We start from the raw sequence: 19,492 nt of genomic DNA on the forward strand, positions 1-19,492 counted from the left end.
GACTAAAGACATTCATTTTAATATACAAAAAAAAATAAGTAATGTTGGCAGAATAGCCCATATAATTCACTAAACATAAGAAAAACACTGTACTCATAAAGGGGCTGATTCACTGTTGCACACAAATGTTTTGTGAACAGAACTTGCTATTATTTGCGCTGCTATGCTCCGTATCCCAGCATGTGCAAATTTGAGCAACTACTGGCGACTCAGAGACGCGTTCATTTCAGTTGCATCTCCAAATGCGGCCGATTGAGGGTAGTCAGGCACTAGCTGGGTTTGCACGTAGGCTCTAAGTCAGGCCTGGCCAACCTGTGACTCTCCAGCTATTGTGAAACAAGTCCTAGCATGCTCTACCACAGTTTTGCTATTAGAGAAAGCTAAAACTGTGGCAAGGCATGCTGGGGTGTGTAGTTTAACAACAGCTGGAGAGCCACAGGTTGGCCAGGCCTGCTGTTAGTGTTCCGAGGGCGTGACGTAGACGTGTAGACAGAATCGCAGGCAGAGATTAGCGTTTGCCGGAACTGTCCCTGAATGTGTCCTTAGAAGGTTTCAAGTTTCTTTTTAGCCTCAAATGTATATATAACTTGATAGCCGTCATCCCAAGCATAGAGGTTTTGGTCTCTGGAATTGTAGTGCACAGAGGAATGGCTGCTGTATCGCTTGGTAAAGTATAAACTAGGTATCTCATGACCGTCAATGACATCGGAGGTGTCATAAATACAGTCTATATGAGATCGACCACCACTTGGACTATTGTACATGACGTACAGAGTTCCGCAGATGACAAAGGCTGCCTCTGCATTGCTGCTGCTGCAGGTTGTGTTCCACACGTACTCGACTTCCATTTTGTTGTGGTCTATTTTGGTAAGAACGAGGTCCCCGTTTGTATCAGAATCTGTGTGAATGGCCCAGAGGCCTTGTTCGTCCATGGCAAGATCAATTTTGGTGTATGGGGAAAGCTGGTATGGTGGATACTGACCAGCACCTTCTAAATGCATGAGCTGGGTCGTATTACTCTGGATATTATATTTCATTATTACATTGGTTGTACCGTTCCTATGGAAAAAGATGTCATTGTCATAGATGTGGAGACCGGTACCCTGCCAGGAAAAAGGCAACCTGACTTTCTCTGCATTCTGCAGATAATCCCGACTGCTAAAATCCTCTATGTTTGCAAATTGTAGAAGTACGTTGCTACTAGGACCTGTAAAGAAATAGATAGTTTCTGAGCCAGCGCCAACATTCTTCATCCAAGCACCAATACCACCGCCAGCCTTTTTCACCGTTTTCTGAGATTTGATTTTTGCCATCATTGTTGTACAACCTGCGGGAACAAAAAAATGATGTTCATAAAATGAAATAATTTTTTTTTAATATTTATTTTTACATATTAACAATTACTTTTTTTTAAAGCATCAGTTATGTTTTATCTATGTGTTTTTTTATGGGTCCTTAAGCATTCGATGGATTATCGGCTAAACAGTAGATAAAAAAGAACACCATTAAAAGCAATCCCCAATCAGCTTCTTAATTAATAAGTAAATGTGTTACATAGACATATAATGAAGAAGCCGCAATTAAACATTGGCTCGGGGACTTATCCCTGATCCCATGTGTTTTCACTAGAGATGAGCGGGTTCGGTTTCTCTGAATCCGAACCCGCACGAACTTCATGTTTTTTTTCACGGGTCCGAGCGACTCGGATCTTTCCGCCTTGCTCGGTTAACCCGAGCGCGCCCGAACGTCATCATGACGCTGTCGGATTCTCGCGAGACTCGGATTCTATATAAGGAGCCGCGCGTCGCCGCCATTTTCACACGTGCATTGAGATTGATAGGGAGAGGACGTGGCTGGCGTCCTCTCCATTTAGATTAGGAGAGAGAGAGAGAGATTGACCTGAGGCTGATACTGTAGAAGAGAGTGCAGAGTTTAGTGACTGACCACAGTGACCACCAGCAGTGCAGTTGTTTTATTTAATATATCCGTTCTCTGCCTGAAAAAAACGGTACACACAGTGACTCAGTCACATACCATATCTGTGTGCACTGCTCAGCCCAGTGTGCTGCATGCCTGCATCATCTATGTATATATTATATATCTGACTGTGCTCAGCTCACACAGCTTATAATTGTGGGGGAGACTGGGGAGCACTGCAGTGCCAGTTATAGGTTATAGCAGGAGCCAGGAGTACAAGACAGTCACATACCATATCTGTGTGCACTGCTCAGCCCAGTGTGCTGCATCATCTATGTATATATTATATATCTGACTGTGCTCAGCTCACACAGCTTATAATTGTGGGGGAGACTGGGGAGCACTGCAGTGCCAGTTATAGGTTATAGCAGGAGCCAGGAGTACATATTATATTAAAATTAAACAGTGCACACTTTTGCTGCAGGAGTGCCACTGCCAGTGTGACTGACCAGTGACCTGACCACACTGACCACCAGTATAGTTAGTAGTATACTATATTGTGATTGCCTGAAAAAGTTAAACACTCGTCGTGTGACTTCACTTGTGTGGTGTTTTTTTTTTTATTCTATAAAAAACTCATTCTGCTGACAGACAGTGTCCAGCAGGTCCGTCATTATATAATATATATACCTGTCCGGCTGCAGTAGTGATATATATATATTTTTTATATCATTATTTATCATCCAGTCGCAGCAGACACAGTACGGTAGTTCACGGCTGTAGCTACCTCTGTGTCGGCACTCGGCAGTCCATCCATAATTGTATACCACCTACCCGTGGTTTTTTTTTCTTTCTTCTTTATACATACATACTACTACATCTCTTTATCAACCAGTCTATATTAGCAGCAGACACAGTACAGTACGGTAGTTCACGGCTGTGGCTACCTCTGTGTCGGCACTCGGCAGTCCGTCCATAATTGTATACCACCTAACCGTGGTTTTTTTTTCTTTCTTCTTTATACATACATACTACGACATCTCTTTATCAACCAGTCTATATTAGCAGCAGACACAGTACAGTACGGTAGTTCACGGCTGTGGCTACCTCTGTGTCGGCACTCGGCAGTCCGTCCATAATTGTATACCACCTAACCGTGGTTTTTCTTTCTTTCTTCTTTATACATACATACTACGACATCTCTTTATCAACCAGTCTATATTAGCAGCAGACACAGTACAGTACGGTAGTTCACGGCTGTGGCTACCTCTGTGTCGGCACTCGGCAGTCCGTCCATAATTGTATACCACCTACCCGTGGTTTTTTTTTCTTTCTTCTTCATACATACATACTACGACATCTCTTTATCAACCAGTCTATATTAGCAGCAGACACAGTACAGTACGGTAGTTCACGGCTGTGGCTACCTCTGTGTCGGCACTCGGCAGTCCGTCCATAATTGTATACCACCTAACCGTGGTTTTTTTTTCTTTCTTCTTTATACATACATACTACGACATCTCTTTATCAACCAGTCTATATTAGCAGCAGACACAGTACAGTACGGTAGTTCACGGCTGTGGCTACCTCTGTGTCGGCACTCGGCAGTCCGTCCATAATTGTATACCACCTACCCGTGGTTTTTTTTTCTTTCTTCTTCATACATACATACTACGACATCTCTTTATCAACCAGTCTATATTAGCAGCAGACACAGTACAGTACGGTAGTTCACGGCTGTGGCTACCTCTGTGTCGGCACTCGGCAGTCCGTCCATAATTGTATACCACCTAACCGTGGTTTTTTTTTCTTTCTTCTTCATACATACATACTACGACATCTCTTTATCAACCAGTCTATATTAGCAGCAGACACAGTACGGTAGTTCACGGCTGTAGCTACCTCTGTGTCGGCACTCGGCAGTCCGTCCATAATTGTATACTAGTATCCATCCATCTCCATTGTTTACCTGAGGTGCCTTTTAGTTGTGCCTATTAAAATATGGAGAACAAAAATGTTGAGGTTCCAAAATTAGGGAAAGATCAAGATCCACTTCCACCTCGTGCTGAAGCTGCTGCCACTAGTCATGGCCGAGACGATGAAATGCCAGCAACGTCGTCTGCCAAGGCCGATGCCCAATGTCATAGTACAGAGCATGTCAAATCCAAAACACCAAATATCAGTAAAAAAAGGACTCCAAAACCTAAAATAAAATTGTCGGAGGAGAAGCGTAAACTTGCCAATATGCCATTTACCACACGGAGTGGCAAGGAACGGCTGAGGCCCTGGCCTATGTTCATGGCTAGTGGTTCAGCTTCACATGAGGATGGAGGCACTCAGCCTCTCGCTAGAAAAATGAAAAGACTCAAGCTGGCAAAAGCAGTAGCACCGCAAAGAACTGTGCGTTCTTCGAAATCCCAAATCCACAAGGAGAGTCCAATTGTGTCGGTTGCGATGCCTGACCTTCCCAACACTGGACGTGAAGAGCATGCGCCTTCCACCATTTGCACGCCCCCTGCAAGTGCTGGAAGGAGCACCCGCAGTCCAGTTCCTGATAGTCAGATTGAAGATGTCAGTGTTGAAGTACACCAGGATGAGGAGGATATGGGTGTTGCTGGCGCTGGGGAGGAAATTGACCAGGAGGATTCTGATGGTGAGGTGGTTTGTTTAAGTCAGGCACCCGGGGAGACACCTGTTGTCCGTGGGAGGAATATGGCCGTTGACATGCCTGGTGAAAATACCAAAAAAATCAGCTCTTCGGTGTGGAACTATTTCAACAGAAATGCGGACAACAGGTGTCAAGCCGTGTGTTCCCTTTGTCAAGCTGTAATAAGTAGGGGTAAGGACGTTAACCACCTCGGAACATCCTCCCTTATACGTCACCTGCAGCGCATTCATAATAAGTCAGTGACAAGTTCAAAAACTTTGGGTGACAGCGGAAGCAGTCCACTGACCAGTAAATCCCTTCCTCTTGTAACCAAGCTCACGCAAACCACCCCACCAACTCCCTCAGTGTCAATTTCCTCCTTCCCCAGGAATGCCAATAGTCCTGCAGGCAATGTCACTGGCAATTCTGACGAGTCCTCTCCTGCCTGGGATTCCTCCGATGCATCCTTGCGTGTAACGCCTACTGCTGCTGGCGCTGCTGTTGTTGCTGCTGGGAGTCGATGGTCATCCCAGAGGGGAAGTCGTAAGCCCACTTGTACTACTTCCAGTAAGCAATTGACTGTTCAACAGTCCTTTGCGAGGAAGATGAAATATCACAGCAGTCATCCTGCTGCAAAGCGGATAACTGAGGCCTTGACAACTATGTTGGTGTTAGACGTGCGTCCGGTATCCGCCGTTAGTTCACAGGGAACTAGACAATTTATTGAGGCAGTGTGCCCCCGTTACCAAATACCATCTAGGTTCCACTTCTCTAGGCAGGCGATACCGAGAATGTACACGGACGTCAGAAAAAGACTCACCAGTGTCCTAAAAAATGCAGTTGTACCCAATGTCCACTTAACCACGGACATGTGGACAAGTGGAGCAGGGCAGGGTCAGGACTATATGACTGTGACAGCCCACTGGGTAGATGTATGGACTCCCGCCGCAAGAACAGCAGCGGCGGCACCAGTAGCAGCATCTCGCAAACGCCAACTCTTTCCTAGGCAGGCTACGCTTTGTATCACCGGTTTCCAGAATACGCACACAGCTGAAAACCTCTTACGGCAACTGAGGAAGATCATCGCGGAATGGCTTACCCCAATTGGACTCTCCTGTGGATTTGTGGCATCGGACAACGCCAGCAATATTGTGTGTGCATTAAATATGGGCAAATTCCAGCACGTCCCATGTTTTGCACATACCTTGAATTTGGTGGTGCAGAATTATTTAAAAAACGACAGGGGCGTGCAAGAGATGCTGTCGGTGGCCAGAAAAATTGCGGGACACTTTCGGCGTACAGGCACCACGTACAGAAGACTGGAGCACCACCAAAAACTACTGAACCTGCCCTGCCATCATCTGAAGCAAGAAGTGGTAACGAGGTGGAATTCAACCCTCTATATGCTTCAGAGGTTGGAGGAGCAGCAAAAGGCCATTCAAGCCTATACAATTGAGCACGATATAGGAGGTGGAATGCACCTGTCTCAAGCGCAGTGGAGAATGATTTCAACGTTGTGCAAGGTTCTGATGCCCTTTGAACTTGCCACACGTGAAGTCAGTTCAGACACTGCCAGCCTGAGTCAGGTCATTCCCCTCATCAGGCTTTTGCAGAAGAAGCTGGAGACATTGAAGGAGGAGCTAACACGGAGCGATTCCGCTAGGCATGTGGGACTTGTGGATGGAGCCCTTAATTCGCTTAACAAGGATTCACGGGTGGTCAATCTGTTGAAATCAGAGCACTACATTTTGGCCACCGTGCTCGATCCTAGATTTAAAGCCTACCTTGGATCTCACTTTCCGGCAGACACAAGTTGGCTGGGGTTGAAAGACCTGCTGGTGAGAAAATTGTCAAGTCAAGCGGAACGCGACCTGTCAACATCTCCTCCTTCACATTCTCCCGCAACTGGGGGTGCGAGGAAAAGGCTCAGAATTCCGAGCCCACCCGCTGGCGGTGATGCAGGGCAGTCTGGAGCGACTGCTGATGCTGACATCTGGTCCGGACTGAAGGACCTGACAACGATTACGGACATGTCGTCTACTGTCACTGCATATGATTCTCTCACCATTGAAAGAATGGTGGAGGATTATATGAGTGACCGCATCCAAGTAGGCACGTCACACAGTCCATACTTATACTGGCAGGAAAAAGAGGCAATTTGGAGGCCATTGCACAAACTGGCTTTATTCTACCTAAGTTGCCCTCCCACAAGTGTGTACTCCGAAAGAGTGTTTAGTGCCGCCGCTCACCTTGTCAGCAATCGGCGTACGAGGTTACATCCAGAAAATGTAGAGAAGATGATGTTCATTAAAATGAATTATAATCAATTCCTCCGCGGAGACATTGACCAGCAGCAATTGCCTCCACAAAGTACACAGGGAGCTGAGATGGTGGATTCCAGTGGGGACGAATTGATAATCTGTGAGGAGGGGGATGTACACGGTGATATATCGGAGGGTGATGATGAGGTGGACATCTTGCCTCTGTAGAGCCAGTTTGTGCAAGGAGAGATTAATTGCTTCTTTTTTGGGGGGGGTCCAAACCAACCCGTCATATCAGTCACAGTCGTGTGGCAGACCCTGTCACTGAAATGATGGGTTGGTTAAAGTGTGCATGTCCTGTTTTGTTTATACAACATAAGGGTGGGTGGGAGGGCCCAAGGACAATTCCATCTTGCACCTCTTTTTTCTTTTATTTTTCTTTGCGTCATGTGCTGTGTGGGGAGGGTTTTTTGGAAGGGACATCCTGCGTGACACTGCAGTGCCACTCCTAAATGGGCCCGGTGTTTGTGTCGGCCACTAGGGTCGCTAATCTTACTCACACAGTCAGCTACCTCATTGCGCCTCTTTTTTTCTTTGCGTCATGTGCTGATTGGGGAGGGTTTTTTGGAAGGGACATCCTGCGTGACACTGCAGTGCCACTCCTAAATGGGCCCGGTGTTTGTGTCGGCCACTAGGGTCGCTAATCTTACTCACACAGTCAGCTACCTCATTGCGCCTCTTTTTTTCTTTGCGTCATGTGCTGATTGGGGAGGGTTTTTTGGAAGGGACATCCTGCGTGACACTGCAGTGCCACTCCTAAATGGGCCCGGTGTTTGTGTCGGCCACTAGGGTCGCTTATCTTACTCACACAGTCAGCTACCTCATTGCGCCTCTTTTTTTCTTTGCGTCATGTGCTGATTGGGGAGGGTTTTTTGGAAGGGACATCCTGCGTGACACTGCAGTGCCACTCCTAAATGGGCCCGGTGTTTGTGTCGGCCACTAGGGTCGCTAATCTTACTCACACAGTCAGCTACCTCATTGCGCCTCTTTTTTTCTTTGCGTCATGTGCTGATTGGGGAGGGTTTTTTGGAAGGGACATCCTGCGTGACACTGCAGTGCCACTCCTAAATGGGCCCGGTGTTTGTGTCGGCCACTAGGGTCGCTTATCTTACTCACACAGTCAGCTACCTCATTGCGCCTCTTTTTTTCTTTGCGTCATGTGCTGATTGGGGAGGGTTTTTTGGAAGGGACATCCTGCGTGACACTGCAGTGCCACTCCTAAATGGGCCCGGTGTTTGTGTCGGCCACTAGGGTCGCTAATCTTACTCACACAGTCAGCTACCTCATTGCGCCTCTTTTTTTCTTTGCGTCATGTGCTGATTGGGGAGGGTTTTTTGGAAGGGACATCCTGCGTGACACTGCAGTGCCACTCCTAAATGGGCCCGGTGTTTGTGTCGGCCACTAGGGTCGCTAATCTTACTCACACAGTCAGCTACCTCATTGCGCCTCTTTTTTTCTTTGCGTCATGTGCTGATTGGGGAGGGTTTTTTGGAAGGGACATCCTGCGTGACACTGCAGTGCCACTCCTAAATGGGCCCGGTGTTTGTGTCGGCCACTAGGGTCGCTTATCTTACTCACACAGTCAGCTACCTCATTGCGCCTCTTTTTTTCTTTGCGTCATGTGCTGATTGGGGAGGGTTTTTTGGAAGGGACATCCTGCGTGACACTGCAGTGCCACTCCTAGATGGGCCAGGTGTTTGTGTCGGCCACTAGTGTCGCTTAGCTTAGTCATCCAGCGACCTTGGTGCAAATTTTAGGACTAAAAATAATATTGTGAGGTGTGAGGTATTCAGAATAGACTGAAAATGAGTGGAAATTATGGTTTTTGAGGTTAATAATAATATGGGATCAAAATGACCCCCAAATTCTATGATTTAAGCTGTTTTTTAGTGTTTTTTTAAAAAAACACCCGAATCCAAAACACACCCGAATCCGACAAAAAAAATTCGGTGAGGTTTTGCCAAAACGCGGTCGAACCCAAAACACGGCCGCGGAACCGAACCCAAAACCAAAACACAAAACCCAAAAAATTTCAGGCGCTCATCTCTAGTTTTCACACGATCGCGGCCTATAATAGGACACCTCGATAATGACTATCAGTCAATAATCACGATATCCGGCTATTTTCAACAGCTAAAAATGGATCAACTTTAATTGGATTCCGCGTTATACAGATAGAGCCACGCTAATCGTGGCTCCGTCTGTGCCTGGGCACGCCCGAGTAGGCGTATCCATAGCAGCGTCTGGGCCGCACGGGTGCCAGTGATGCGCACGCGCCCCGGTGATGCACCGCGCCCCATTCACTACAATGGGAGTGTCTCTGTGCACTCATGTAGCGGGACTAGACGCCGGATCGCCTAGTCCCGCCGGGAGTATACGTCTGTGATGGAGCCGTACTAGATAAGTGCGGCTCCATCTCTACGTCAAAGTTTGCTCTATGCTCATATCTGGCTTTAGCATCTTAAGCCTGATTTCACAACCTGGGTTTGAAATGCGGACGCAGTGGGGGAAATGGCCTGCGACTTGGCTAGATCCCGGTGAGTCGGGAAGATGTTTTAAAGTGGCAATCATTTAAAAACAAAACCAGATTGGCAATGTTCACTGAGGGAATGTTGTCGGACTCGGAACAGAGCTGTAAGTGCATGTAAATGCGCCTTTTTCAGTTGGCTTATGACAATGCACAGATAATGATAATGGCTGTGAAACCTATCATACAGATTCCTCCTTTGTTATAAGAACACAGAAGTGCGCCACCCCAGCTGACAGAGGAGAGAGCTGCCACTACTGGTATTGTCATTTATGTAAGAGACTCAGGGGGAATTCAGTTAGATGCAGTAAAGTGTTTCGTTTTTGAGTGTTAACAGATCTATTTCACCAGATAATTTTACTTATAGCCTGTTATCGGGTGTCAACTTATCGTGAAAACCAATTAGAAAATGGGTGGGATTCAATTCTTTTTTCACCCCTTTCCACACCCGTTCTGTTTCTGCCCTCAGGAGCGTGGTATCATTATTTCAGCTCGCTACCCCCGGAGTAACGAGGCACCCAACCCTTTACACAGCTAAACCTGATCACTATGGACGCAATATGCACGATAACGGAGATCATTTTAGAAAGGAAATTGGGCGTGATATATCATTTGAATCTCCCCAAAAATGTGTTAATTGTTTCACCCGCTAATTCTTGCTGTTTCGCACGTGTTAAATACAGGTGAAAATGGGAAAATCTGCCTGTACATCAAAAAAAGACAAACTACTGTAATATAGGATAACGGTATAGAAGTCTATTAGTGGCCATAATAAAAATATTTGGGGTCCTTAAATTGTTTCAAATGGCTGTTATAGCATTTTTCTAAAACCGAAAAAAATTATAGAAAGCAAGTGGTTTTTTTTCTGTAAATTACATTTTCTACTTAAGTTAGGGGTGCGTAAAAATGACCTGTAAGTACAGTATATATTTGTGTCATTTTAAGCCACTTTTAAATAACCTTCAAAAATACTACTAACACCCACCTACAATCTTAAAACACCCCCATTTACCTGTCTCACATCAAGTAACCCACTTTCCTAAATTTTGCACATTTTCACTCAAAAAATGACTTAATTATTGACCAAATTAAGATTATTAAACAATTATATGTGGCTAATAATCATTTGGGGGAGGAGGGTGGTCCCAGTGTAGTTCTGAACACAGGGGGTAATTCTGAGTTGATTGCAGCAGGAACTTTGGGGGTCATTCCGAGTTGTTCGTTCGTTATTTTTTTGTCGCATCGGAGCGATTAGTCGCTAATGCGCATGTGCAATGTCCGCAGTGCGACTGCGCCAATGCAGTTAGGTATTTTACTCACGGCATTACGAGGTTTTTTCTTCGTTCTGGCGATCGTAATGTGATTGACAGGAAGTGGGTGTTTCTGGGCGGAAACTGGCCGTTTTATGGGTGTGTGCGTAAAAACGCTACCGTTTCTGGGAAAAACGCGGGAGTGGCTGGAGAAACGGAGGAGTGTCTGGGCGAACGCTGGGTGTGTTTGTGACGTCAAACCAGGAACGAAACTGACTGAACTGATCGCAGATGCCGAGTAAGTCTGAGCTACTCAGAAACTGCTAAGAAGTGTCTATTCGCAATTTTGCTAATCTTTCGTTCGCAATTTTGATAAGCTAAGATTCACTCCCAGTAGGCGGTGGCTTAGCGTGTGCAAAGCTGCTAAAAGCAGCTTGCGAGCGAACAACTCGGAATGACCCCCTTTGATTGCAGTTGGGCAAAACCATGTGAACTGCAGGGGAGGCAGATATAACATTTGCAGAGAGAGTTAGATTTGGGTGTGGTGTGTTCAATCTGCAATCTAAATTGCAGTGTAAAAATAAAGCAGCCAGTATTTACCCAGCACAGAAACATAAGACACCCAAATCTAACTCTCTCTACACATGTTATATCTGGCCCCCCTGCAGTGCACATGGGTGGTCATTCCGAGTTGTTCGCTCGCTGCCGTCTTTAGCAGAATAGCGAATAGGCTAAAAATGGGCGATTCTGCGCATGTGTATGGGCCGCAGGGCGCACGCGCTAAGTATTTTCACACAAAACTATGCAATTTTACACAGGTCCGAGCGACGCTTTTCAGTCGCTCTGCTGATCGGTGAGTGATTGACAGGAAGTGGGTGTTTCTGGGTTGAAACTGACCGTTTTCCGGGCGTGTGCTAAAAAACACAGGCGTGTCAGGCTAAAATGCAGGAGTGGCTGGCCGAACGCATGGCGTGTTTGTGACTTCAAACCAGGAACTAAACGGACTGAGGTGATCGCAATCTAGGAGTAGGTCTGGAGCTACTCAGAAACTGCATGGAAATATTTAATAGCAGAACTGCTAATCTTTCGTTCGCAATTCTGCTAAGCTAAGATGCACTCCCAGAGGGCGTCGGCCTAGCGTGTGCATTGCTGCTAAAAGCAGCTAGCGAGCGAACAACTCGGAATGAGGGCCATGGTTTTGCCCAACTGCTAACAAAGTTCCTGCAGCGATCAACTCAGAATTACCCCCACAGTCCCAACATTTTTACAGTAAAATAAGGATTTTTCTCACTTTGCACCTGCTCAGAAGATGGAGAAAACTAAAATTTGCGTTAAATCCAATGGAGAATTATCACTTGTTAAATTCACCTGCGATTGAATTCGCTGATAACTGCTTTTCACAAAAAGTGAAAACTTTTCACGTGAAAGTGGGTTATCTCCTGCAATTGAATTCCCCCCTCAATTTCCCATTCCGGAGCAACAAGCACTACAATCAGAAGTCACTGTCACCTCGATCATTGGAGCTGATTCTGAGTCAGGTGTATCGCTGTTCACAGACGCAAATGGCGAGTGTAAGCGTACAGCGCAGAGACAGATTTACACATTTTTGTGAATCTCTAGCGGGCAGATCTTTACCGGATCTCACTTAATTTCAATGGGAATTATTCTGTCTTATGTGTTATGGGTGTGTAGTTAGAGTTCCTTGCTATTCTGAGTGGTGCACATGGAAAAGGGAAGCCTGTGTCAGCTGACTTTCTATCATCTAGTATGGGCATGGTGCAGGTGCCAATACTAATGATGGTGGTTGCGACTGTGGATGTAAAAACAGTGGGTGGAGCCAGAGCCGTGTAGCCTCAAAATTTAGATGCAGGTTGATTTCTGGGGGCAGAAACTCTCAGAAGCTGCTGATCTCCTGGGATTTTTACGCACAAGAGTCTACAGTCTGCAGAGAAGTGAGTGCAAAACAAAAAACATCCAGAGGCGGCACTGCTGTGGGTGAAAACGTTTTATCAGTAAGAGAGAGGTCAGAGGAAACTGGTCACAATGGTTCAGTCTGACAGCAAGGTGACCATTAAATATTCAAGAGTGATATACAGCAGAGCCGTAACTACGTGTGTGCCAGGTGTGCCTGGCACACAGCGCAGTCGCCCTGAGGGCGCAACTGGCCGCATCCCCATGACTTTAGTAGTCAGCGGCTCTGTAATGAGTCAAACTGACTCATTACAAGCCGCCTGAGAGGAGAGGAGCAGCAGCGCCGGAGGCAGGGGAGAAGGAGGAGGGAGGGGGACTCGGGACTGGAGCAGCAGCAGCAGCGCAATGTAATTGGTGGCGGAGCTGCTGCAGGCAGCTGTCTCTCTCCTTCCACATAGGCTGTCAGCCGCCACTGTGAATGCTGGGATGCGCTTCTCTCATCCCAGTGTTCACATCGGCGGCGGCCAGCCAATGCGGAAGAAGAGGGACAGCTGCAGTGGCGCCACCACCAATTACAGTATGCTGCTGCGGTTCCGGAGTCCCCTTACCTCCTCCTCCTTCTCTGCCTGCCCGGAATCTGCCAGCAGCTGCTGCACCGAGGAGCCTGACTGCCTGAGCCAGCGGGGAGACAGTATCATCTATTCTGTCTATCTATCTATCTATCTATCTATCTATCTATCTATCTATCTATCTATCTGTCTGTCTGTCTGTCTGTCTGTCTGTCTGTCTGTCTGTCTATCTATTCTGTCTGCTGTAATGTGTAAAAAGGGGGACGCTGTCTGCCGTAATGTGTAAAAAGGGGGCGCTGTCTGCCGTAATATGTAAAGCTTTATTTGCTAACCTGATTTCCTTTTTACATCTTTTAATATATTCCTATTATTTCCGCAGTGCATCTTCAATACCCTCCACTTTTATCAATGTAAATGCTCTCTGTTCCCTCTAATAACCCTCAAAACTTTCTTGTATAACCGCAACAGCTGCCTTTTATTTCCCAGATGGACGCTGTCTGCCGTAATGTGTAAAAAGTACAGATGAGCGGGTTCGGTTCCTCGGAATCCGAACCCCCCCGAACTTCACCCATTTTACACGGGTCCGAGGCATACTCGGATTCTCCCGTATGGCTCGGTTAACCCGAGCACGCCCGAACGTCATCATCCCGCTGTCGGATTCTCGCGAGATTCGGATCCTATATAAGGAGCCGCACGTCGCCGCCATTTTTCACTCGTGCATTGGAAATGATAGTGAGAGGACGTGGCTGGCGTCCTCTCACTTTGTTTCAGGGGGCTGCATATCTTTATTCTGGGGACCAGCAGTATTATATAGGAGGAGCACAGTGCAGAGTTTTGCTGACCAGTGACCACCAGTATTATACGTTCTCTGCCTGAAAAACACTCCATATCTGTGCTCAGTGTGCTGCATATATCTGTGCTCACACTGCTTTATTGTGGGGACTGGGGACCAGCAGTATTATATAGGAGGAGTACAGTGCAGAGTTTTGCTGACCAGTGACCACCAGTATACGTTGTCTGCCTGAAAAACGCTCCATATCTGTGCTCAGTGTGCTGCATATATCTGTGCTCACACTGCTTTATTGTGGGGAGTGGGGACCAGCAGTATTATATAGGAGGAGTACAGTGCAGAGTTTTGCTGACCAGTGACCACCAGTATTATATGTTGTCTGCCTGAAAAACGCTCCATATCTGTGCTCAGTGTGCTGCATATATCTGTGCTCACACTGCTTTATTGTGGGGACTGGGGACCAGCAGTATTATATAGGAGGAGTACAGTGCAGAGTTTTGCTGACCAGTGACCACCAGTATACGTTGTCTGCCTGAAAAACGCTCCATATCTGTGCTCAGTTTGCTGCATATATCTGTGCTCACACTGCTTTATTGTGGGGACTGGGGACCAGCAGTATTATAAAGGAGGAGTACAGTGCAGAGTTTTGCTGACCAGTGACCACCAGTATTATACGTTCTCTGCCTGAAAAACGCTCCATATCTGTGCTGCATTGTAGTATATAGTAGGAGTACAGTGCATAATTTTGCTGACCACCAGTATATAATATATAGGAGTACGGTACAGAAGGCCACTGCTCTACCTACCTCTGTGTCGTCAAGTATACTATCCATCCATACCTGTGGTGCATTTCAGTTTTTCACAGTTTGCTGACCACCAGTATATAATATATAGCAGTACGGTACAGTAGGCCACTGCTCTACCTACCTCTGTGTCGTCAAGTATACTATCCATTCATACCTGTGGTGCATTTCAGTTTTGCACAGTTTGCTGACCACCAGTATATAATATATAGCAGTACGGTACAGTAGGCCACTGCTCTACCTACCTCTGTGTCGCCAAGTATACTATCCATCCATACCTGTGGTGCATTTAAGTTTTGCACAGTTTGCTGACCACCAGTATATAATATGTAGCAGTATGGTACAGTAGGCCACTGCTCTACCTACCTCTGTGTCGTCAAGTATACTATCCATCCATACCTGTGGTGCATTTAAGTTTTGCACAGTTTGCTGACCACCAGTATATAATATATAGCAGTACGGTACAGTAGGCCACTGCTCTACCTACCTCTGTGTCGTCAAGTATACTATCCATCCATACCTATGGTGCATTTCAGTTGTGCGCAGTATATATAGTAGTAGGCCATTGCTATTGATACTGGCATATAATTCCACACATTAAAAAATGGAGAACAAAAATGTGGAGGGTAAAATAGAGAAAGATCAAGATCCACTTCCACCTCGTGCTGAAGCTGCTGCCACTAGTCATGGCCGAGACGATGAAATGCCATCAACGTCGTCTGCCAAGGCCGATGCCCAATGTCATAGTAGAGAGCATGTAAACTCCAAAAAAAAAAAAGTTCAGTAAAATGACCCAAAAATCAAAATTAAAAGCGTCTGAGGAGAAGCGTAAACTTGCCAATGTGCCATTTACGACACGGAGTGGCAAGGAACGACTGAGGCCCTGGCCTATGTTCATGGCTAGTGGTTCAGCTTCACATGAGGATGGAAGCACTCATCCTCTCGCTAGAAAACTGCAGTGCCACTCCTAGATGGGCCAGGTGTTTGTGTCGACCACTTGGGTCGCTTAGCTTAGTCACACAGCTACCTCATTGCGCCTCTTTTTTTCTTTGCATCATGTGCTGTTTGGGGACTATTTTTTTGAAGTGGCATCTTGCCTGACACTGCAGTGCCACTCCTAGATGGGCCAGGTGTTTGTGTCGGCCACTTGTGTCGCTTAGCTTAGCCATCCAGCGACCTTGGTGCACCTCTTTTTTTCTTTGCATCATGTGCTGTTTGGGGACTATTTTTTAAATCTGCCATCCTGTCTAACACTGCAGTGCCACTCCTAGATGGGCCAGGTGTTTGTGTCGGCCACTTGGGTCGCTTAGCTTAGTCACACGGCTACCTCATTGCGCCTCTTTTTTTCTTTGCTTCATGTGCTGTTTGGGGACTATTTTTTTGAAGTGCCATCCTGTCTGACACTGCAGTGCCACTCCTAGATGGGCCAGGTGTTTGTGTCGGCCACTTGGGTCGCTTAGCTTAGTCACACGGCTACCTCATTGCGCCTCTTTTTTTCTTTGCTTCATGTGCTGTTTGGGGACTATTTTTTTGAAGTGCCATCCTGTCTGACACTGCAGTGCCACTCCTAGATGGGCCAGGTGTTTGTGTCGGCCACTTGGGTCGCTTAGCTTAGTCACACAGCTACCTCATTGCGCCTCTTTTTTTCTTTGCATCATGTGCTGTTTGGGGACTATTTTTTTGAAGTGCCATCCTGTCTGACACTGCAGTGCCACTCCTAGATGGGCCAGGTGTTTGTGTCGGCCACTTGGGTCGCTTAGCTTAGTCATCCAGCGACCTCGGTGCAAATTTTAGGACTAAAAATAATATTGTGAGGTGTGAGGTGTTCAGAATAGACTGAAAATGAGTGGAAATTATGGTTATTGAGGTTAATAATACTATGGGATCAAAATGACCCCCAAATTCTATGATTTAAGCTGTTTTTGAGGGTTTTTTGTAAAAAAACACCCCAATCCAAAACACACCCGAATCCGACAAAAAATTTTCAGGGAGGTTTTGCCAAAACGCGTCCGAATCCAAAACACTGCCGCGGAACCGAATCCAAAACCAAAACACAAAACCCGAAAAATTTCCGGTGCACATCACTAGTAAAAAGGGGGACACTGTCTGCCGTAATGTGTAAAAAGGGGGGCGCTGTCTGCCGTAATGTGTAAAAGGGGGACGCTGTCTGCCGTAATGTGTAAAAAGGGGGACGCTGTCTGCCGTAATGTGTAAAAAGGGGGACGCTGTCTGCCGTAATGTGTAAAAAGGGGGACGCTGTCTGACGTAATGTGTAAAAAGGGGGACGCTGTCTGACGTAATGTGTGAAAAGGAGGACTGTCTGACGTAATGTGTAAAAGGGGCTCTACCTAGTGTAGTGGCGCTACTGTCTGGTGTAATTTGAATAATGGAGACTACTGTGCACCGTAGTATGATTTGGTATTATTTTGTGGCCACACCCCTTCCCCATGAAGCCACGCCCCTAAAAAAAATTGCCTACGATGCGCACTGCCAGTACGTTACATGAGGGGGCGCCAATGCCGTTTCTTGCACACAGCGCTAAAATGCCTAGTTACGGCACTGGGCAGAGCAGCATCCTTCTTGGAGCCCACGCAAACTCTCATTAGTATGTGGTAGTAAGTCTGGCTTCCATGGCATCAGGTAAACACAGCCACTTTGCGTCCGACTCAGCTGGAATGGGTTAGAATAACCAGTGCCAAGAGCTCTCTTTTTCCACTGGTGTCATTCCAGCAATGGAAGCTATATTTTATGTTACGCAATCACCCTATGGGGCTATATGTCACATGTGCCCCCTAACCACCCGTGTGGGCTCTGCTTTAAAGTACCCCAGATGACACCCACCTGTGCTAAGTTTGTGCTGCAGTTTTCTTTTCTCAGTTGCGTGTTCCATGAGCTGTTTCTCCACCACGTGGTCATCAACTTCCACCTGTGTGCTGGAGGAAGTCGTGCTCTCAAGATAGTCAATGTCCCACTCGGCTCTCTCCACTCTTTCCCACAGGCTCTCCATCTCGCTCTTTACTTCCACTTTATAGTTGATGAGGTTGTCCAGACGTGACACCAGCTTATGTGACAGCTCTTTAAATTCAAGTACATATTGCTGTATATCTTGTTCACACTTGTACAGTCTGTCCTAGAGAAAGACATTACAGGCAGTCTATTAATTGAAATGTTATTAAATGTCAGATATTTAATAGTTAATGATAAGTGAAATCCTAAGCTTTACTTTGACAGTGTAGACCTGCTCCTGCTGTCTAGGTAATTAATTAATTAAAAAATGAATGTAGTTATTCACTGCTATTTAATCATATCTAGAACTACAGTGCATATCCCTTCACATTTTAGAGGAACACAATCATAACGACAATGTTTGTGTTTGAAACATCACAGGAGCTGATTGGTTTGTGATTTTTTAATTTCCAGTTTATCTTTTTCCCTGCTTTTATAAATACCCCCCATAGAGCAGTATCATGTGATCACAGGGGCATCGCCAGCATTACGGGAATAAACAGTCACCCTAGTATATGGGCATTCTTTCTCTGTCCCCTTCTGTCCTAGGCAGAATAGTGACTCCTTGTTTCCAAACGGGTCCCGAAAGGTGTAAGAAACTTTTTTTTTTAAATATAAGAAACCCTCAGACTGTATCTTATGTAACAGAGGGACGGTAAATCATTTAGGCTTTGTCTTGTACGCTACACAAAACTTCAAACTACTTTTAAAATACATTTACAAGTCACCCATTATTCCTGCAAGAGACGGTACCACACAAGTTTGGAAGCAGCCCTGCCAGTGCCCCCATAAGAGGAACGGGATGTCACTTTGAATATTGTGTTACATACCTCCAGGGTCAAAATGCGTTTCTCGATGTATCGAATCATTGTTTCCTCCTGGGCTTCACATTGCGTGTTCCTGTGAGCAGTGAGCAGCAATACGGATAGGATTTGCAAATATAAAACCTCCATATTTTCTAATCCTTTATAAAGTCTGTCTTGGTGCTGATAAGTCCGGAACCTCTACAAGCACGGTACAGAAGCCCTCACATATGGCTTCCCTTAGAGAGAAGAATCGGGACTCACAAACGCAGCTTCTCTTCTAGTACTAACAATGACTGATATAAATTCTTTCTACACGACATTGCCAAGTGTTGTGATCAAATCCATATGTTCAGACGTGATTTAGATCAGTTACATCTGCAGCTTACAGGATCCGTTCTTATTGGCACTACCGGTATAATAATACAAATAAACTTATGTTACAGGGAGAAAAGTGCTCGGGTAAAATGTCACTTTATGTTGTTATGTTGTAGGGCAATCATAGGCAACCTGTGGCTCTGTCCTGGAACTACAAGAACAAGCACGTCCTGCAAGTAAAAGGACACATGTCAAAGATACAGAGATGGACAACCATGAAGCATTCTGGATAAACCATTCAGTGCCTCACCCTTATCCACAAAGACCTCAACAACCTGCCTCTTCATACTATATATCTCTAATCTCATTTGTAAATGCTCTCCCTCTCACCGCCTTATACCTCTGATCAGTGTCTCGCCTTGCTTCTGGTACCCACCTCTCTCTCCTGCCTATAAGACTCCTCTGTGCCGTTATCCACTTACGGAATTCCCAACCATGCCCGTCAGACTCTACCACAATCTTCCAATCTTTAAATGGTCTCTCGGGTCTTTAAATGGTAAAATCTTTCCTACTGTAGAGCTTTCTCTACTCCCACACTAATCAGGGGTGTAAATTCATCCTAGTCGCCCA

At 46.0% G+C, this 19,492-nt stretch overlaps 1 protein-coding gene across 1 annotated transcript; it reads right to left on the minus strand.

The window, feature by feature from the left end:
- Positions 1-409: 409 nt before the first annotated feature.
- LOC134969957 (olfactomedin-like protein 3A) lies at positions 410-19,088 on the minus strand. The gene is made up of 3 exons (XM_063946100.1): positions 18,572-19,088; positions 17,577-17,865; positions 410-1,327 (listed from the first exon to the last, which is right to left on the minus strand). Exons 1-3 carry the CDS (start codon positions 18,692-18,694, stop codon positions 543-545), a joined length of 1,197 nt encoding a protein of 398 aa, XP_063802170.1. The 5' UTR covers positions 18,695-19,088; the 3' UTR covers positions 410-542.
- Between the last annotated feature and the right edge of the window lie 404 nt (positions 19,089-19,492).

The sequence above is a fragment of the Pseudophryne corroboree genome, chromosome 11, assembly GCF_028390025.1.
Source record: "Pseudophryne corroboree isolate aPseCor3 chromosome 11, aPseCor3.hap2, whole genome shotgun sequence".
Classification (NCBI taxonomy): Eukaryota; Metazoa; Chordata; class Amphibia; order Anura; family Myobatrachidae; genus Pseudophryne; species Pseudophryne corroboree.

Coding starts and splice junctions, on each gene's coding strand:
- LOC134969957 (XM_063946100.1), bottom strand. CDS start 18,694: ATGGAGGTTTTATATTTGCAAATCCTATCCGTATTGCTGCTCACTGCT. Junction 17,866..18,571: donor AACGCATTTTGACCCTGGAG/GTATGTAACACA, acceptor GTCTTTCTCTAG/GACAGACTGTACAAGTGTGA. Junction 1,328..17,576: donor GCAGCACAAACTTAGCACAG/GTGGGTGTCATC, acceptor TTGTTCCCGCAG/GTTGTACAACAATGATGGCA.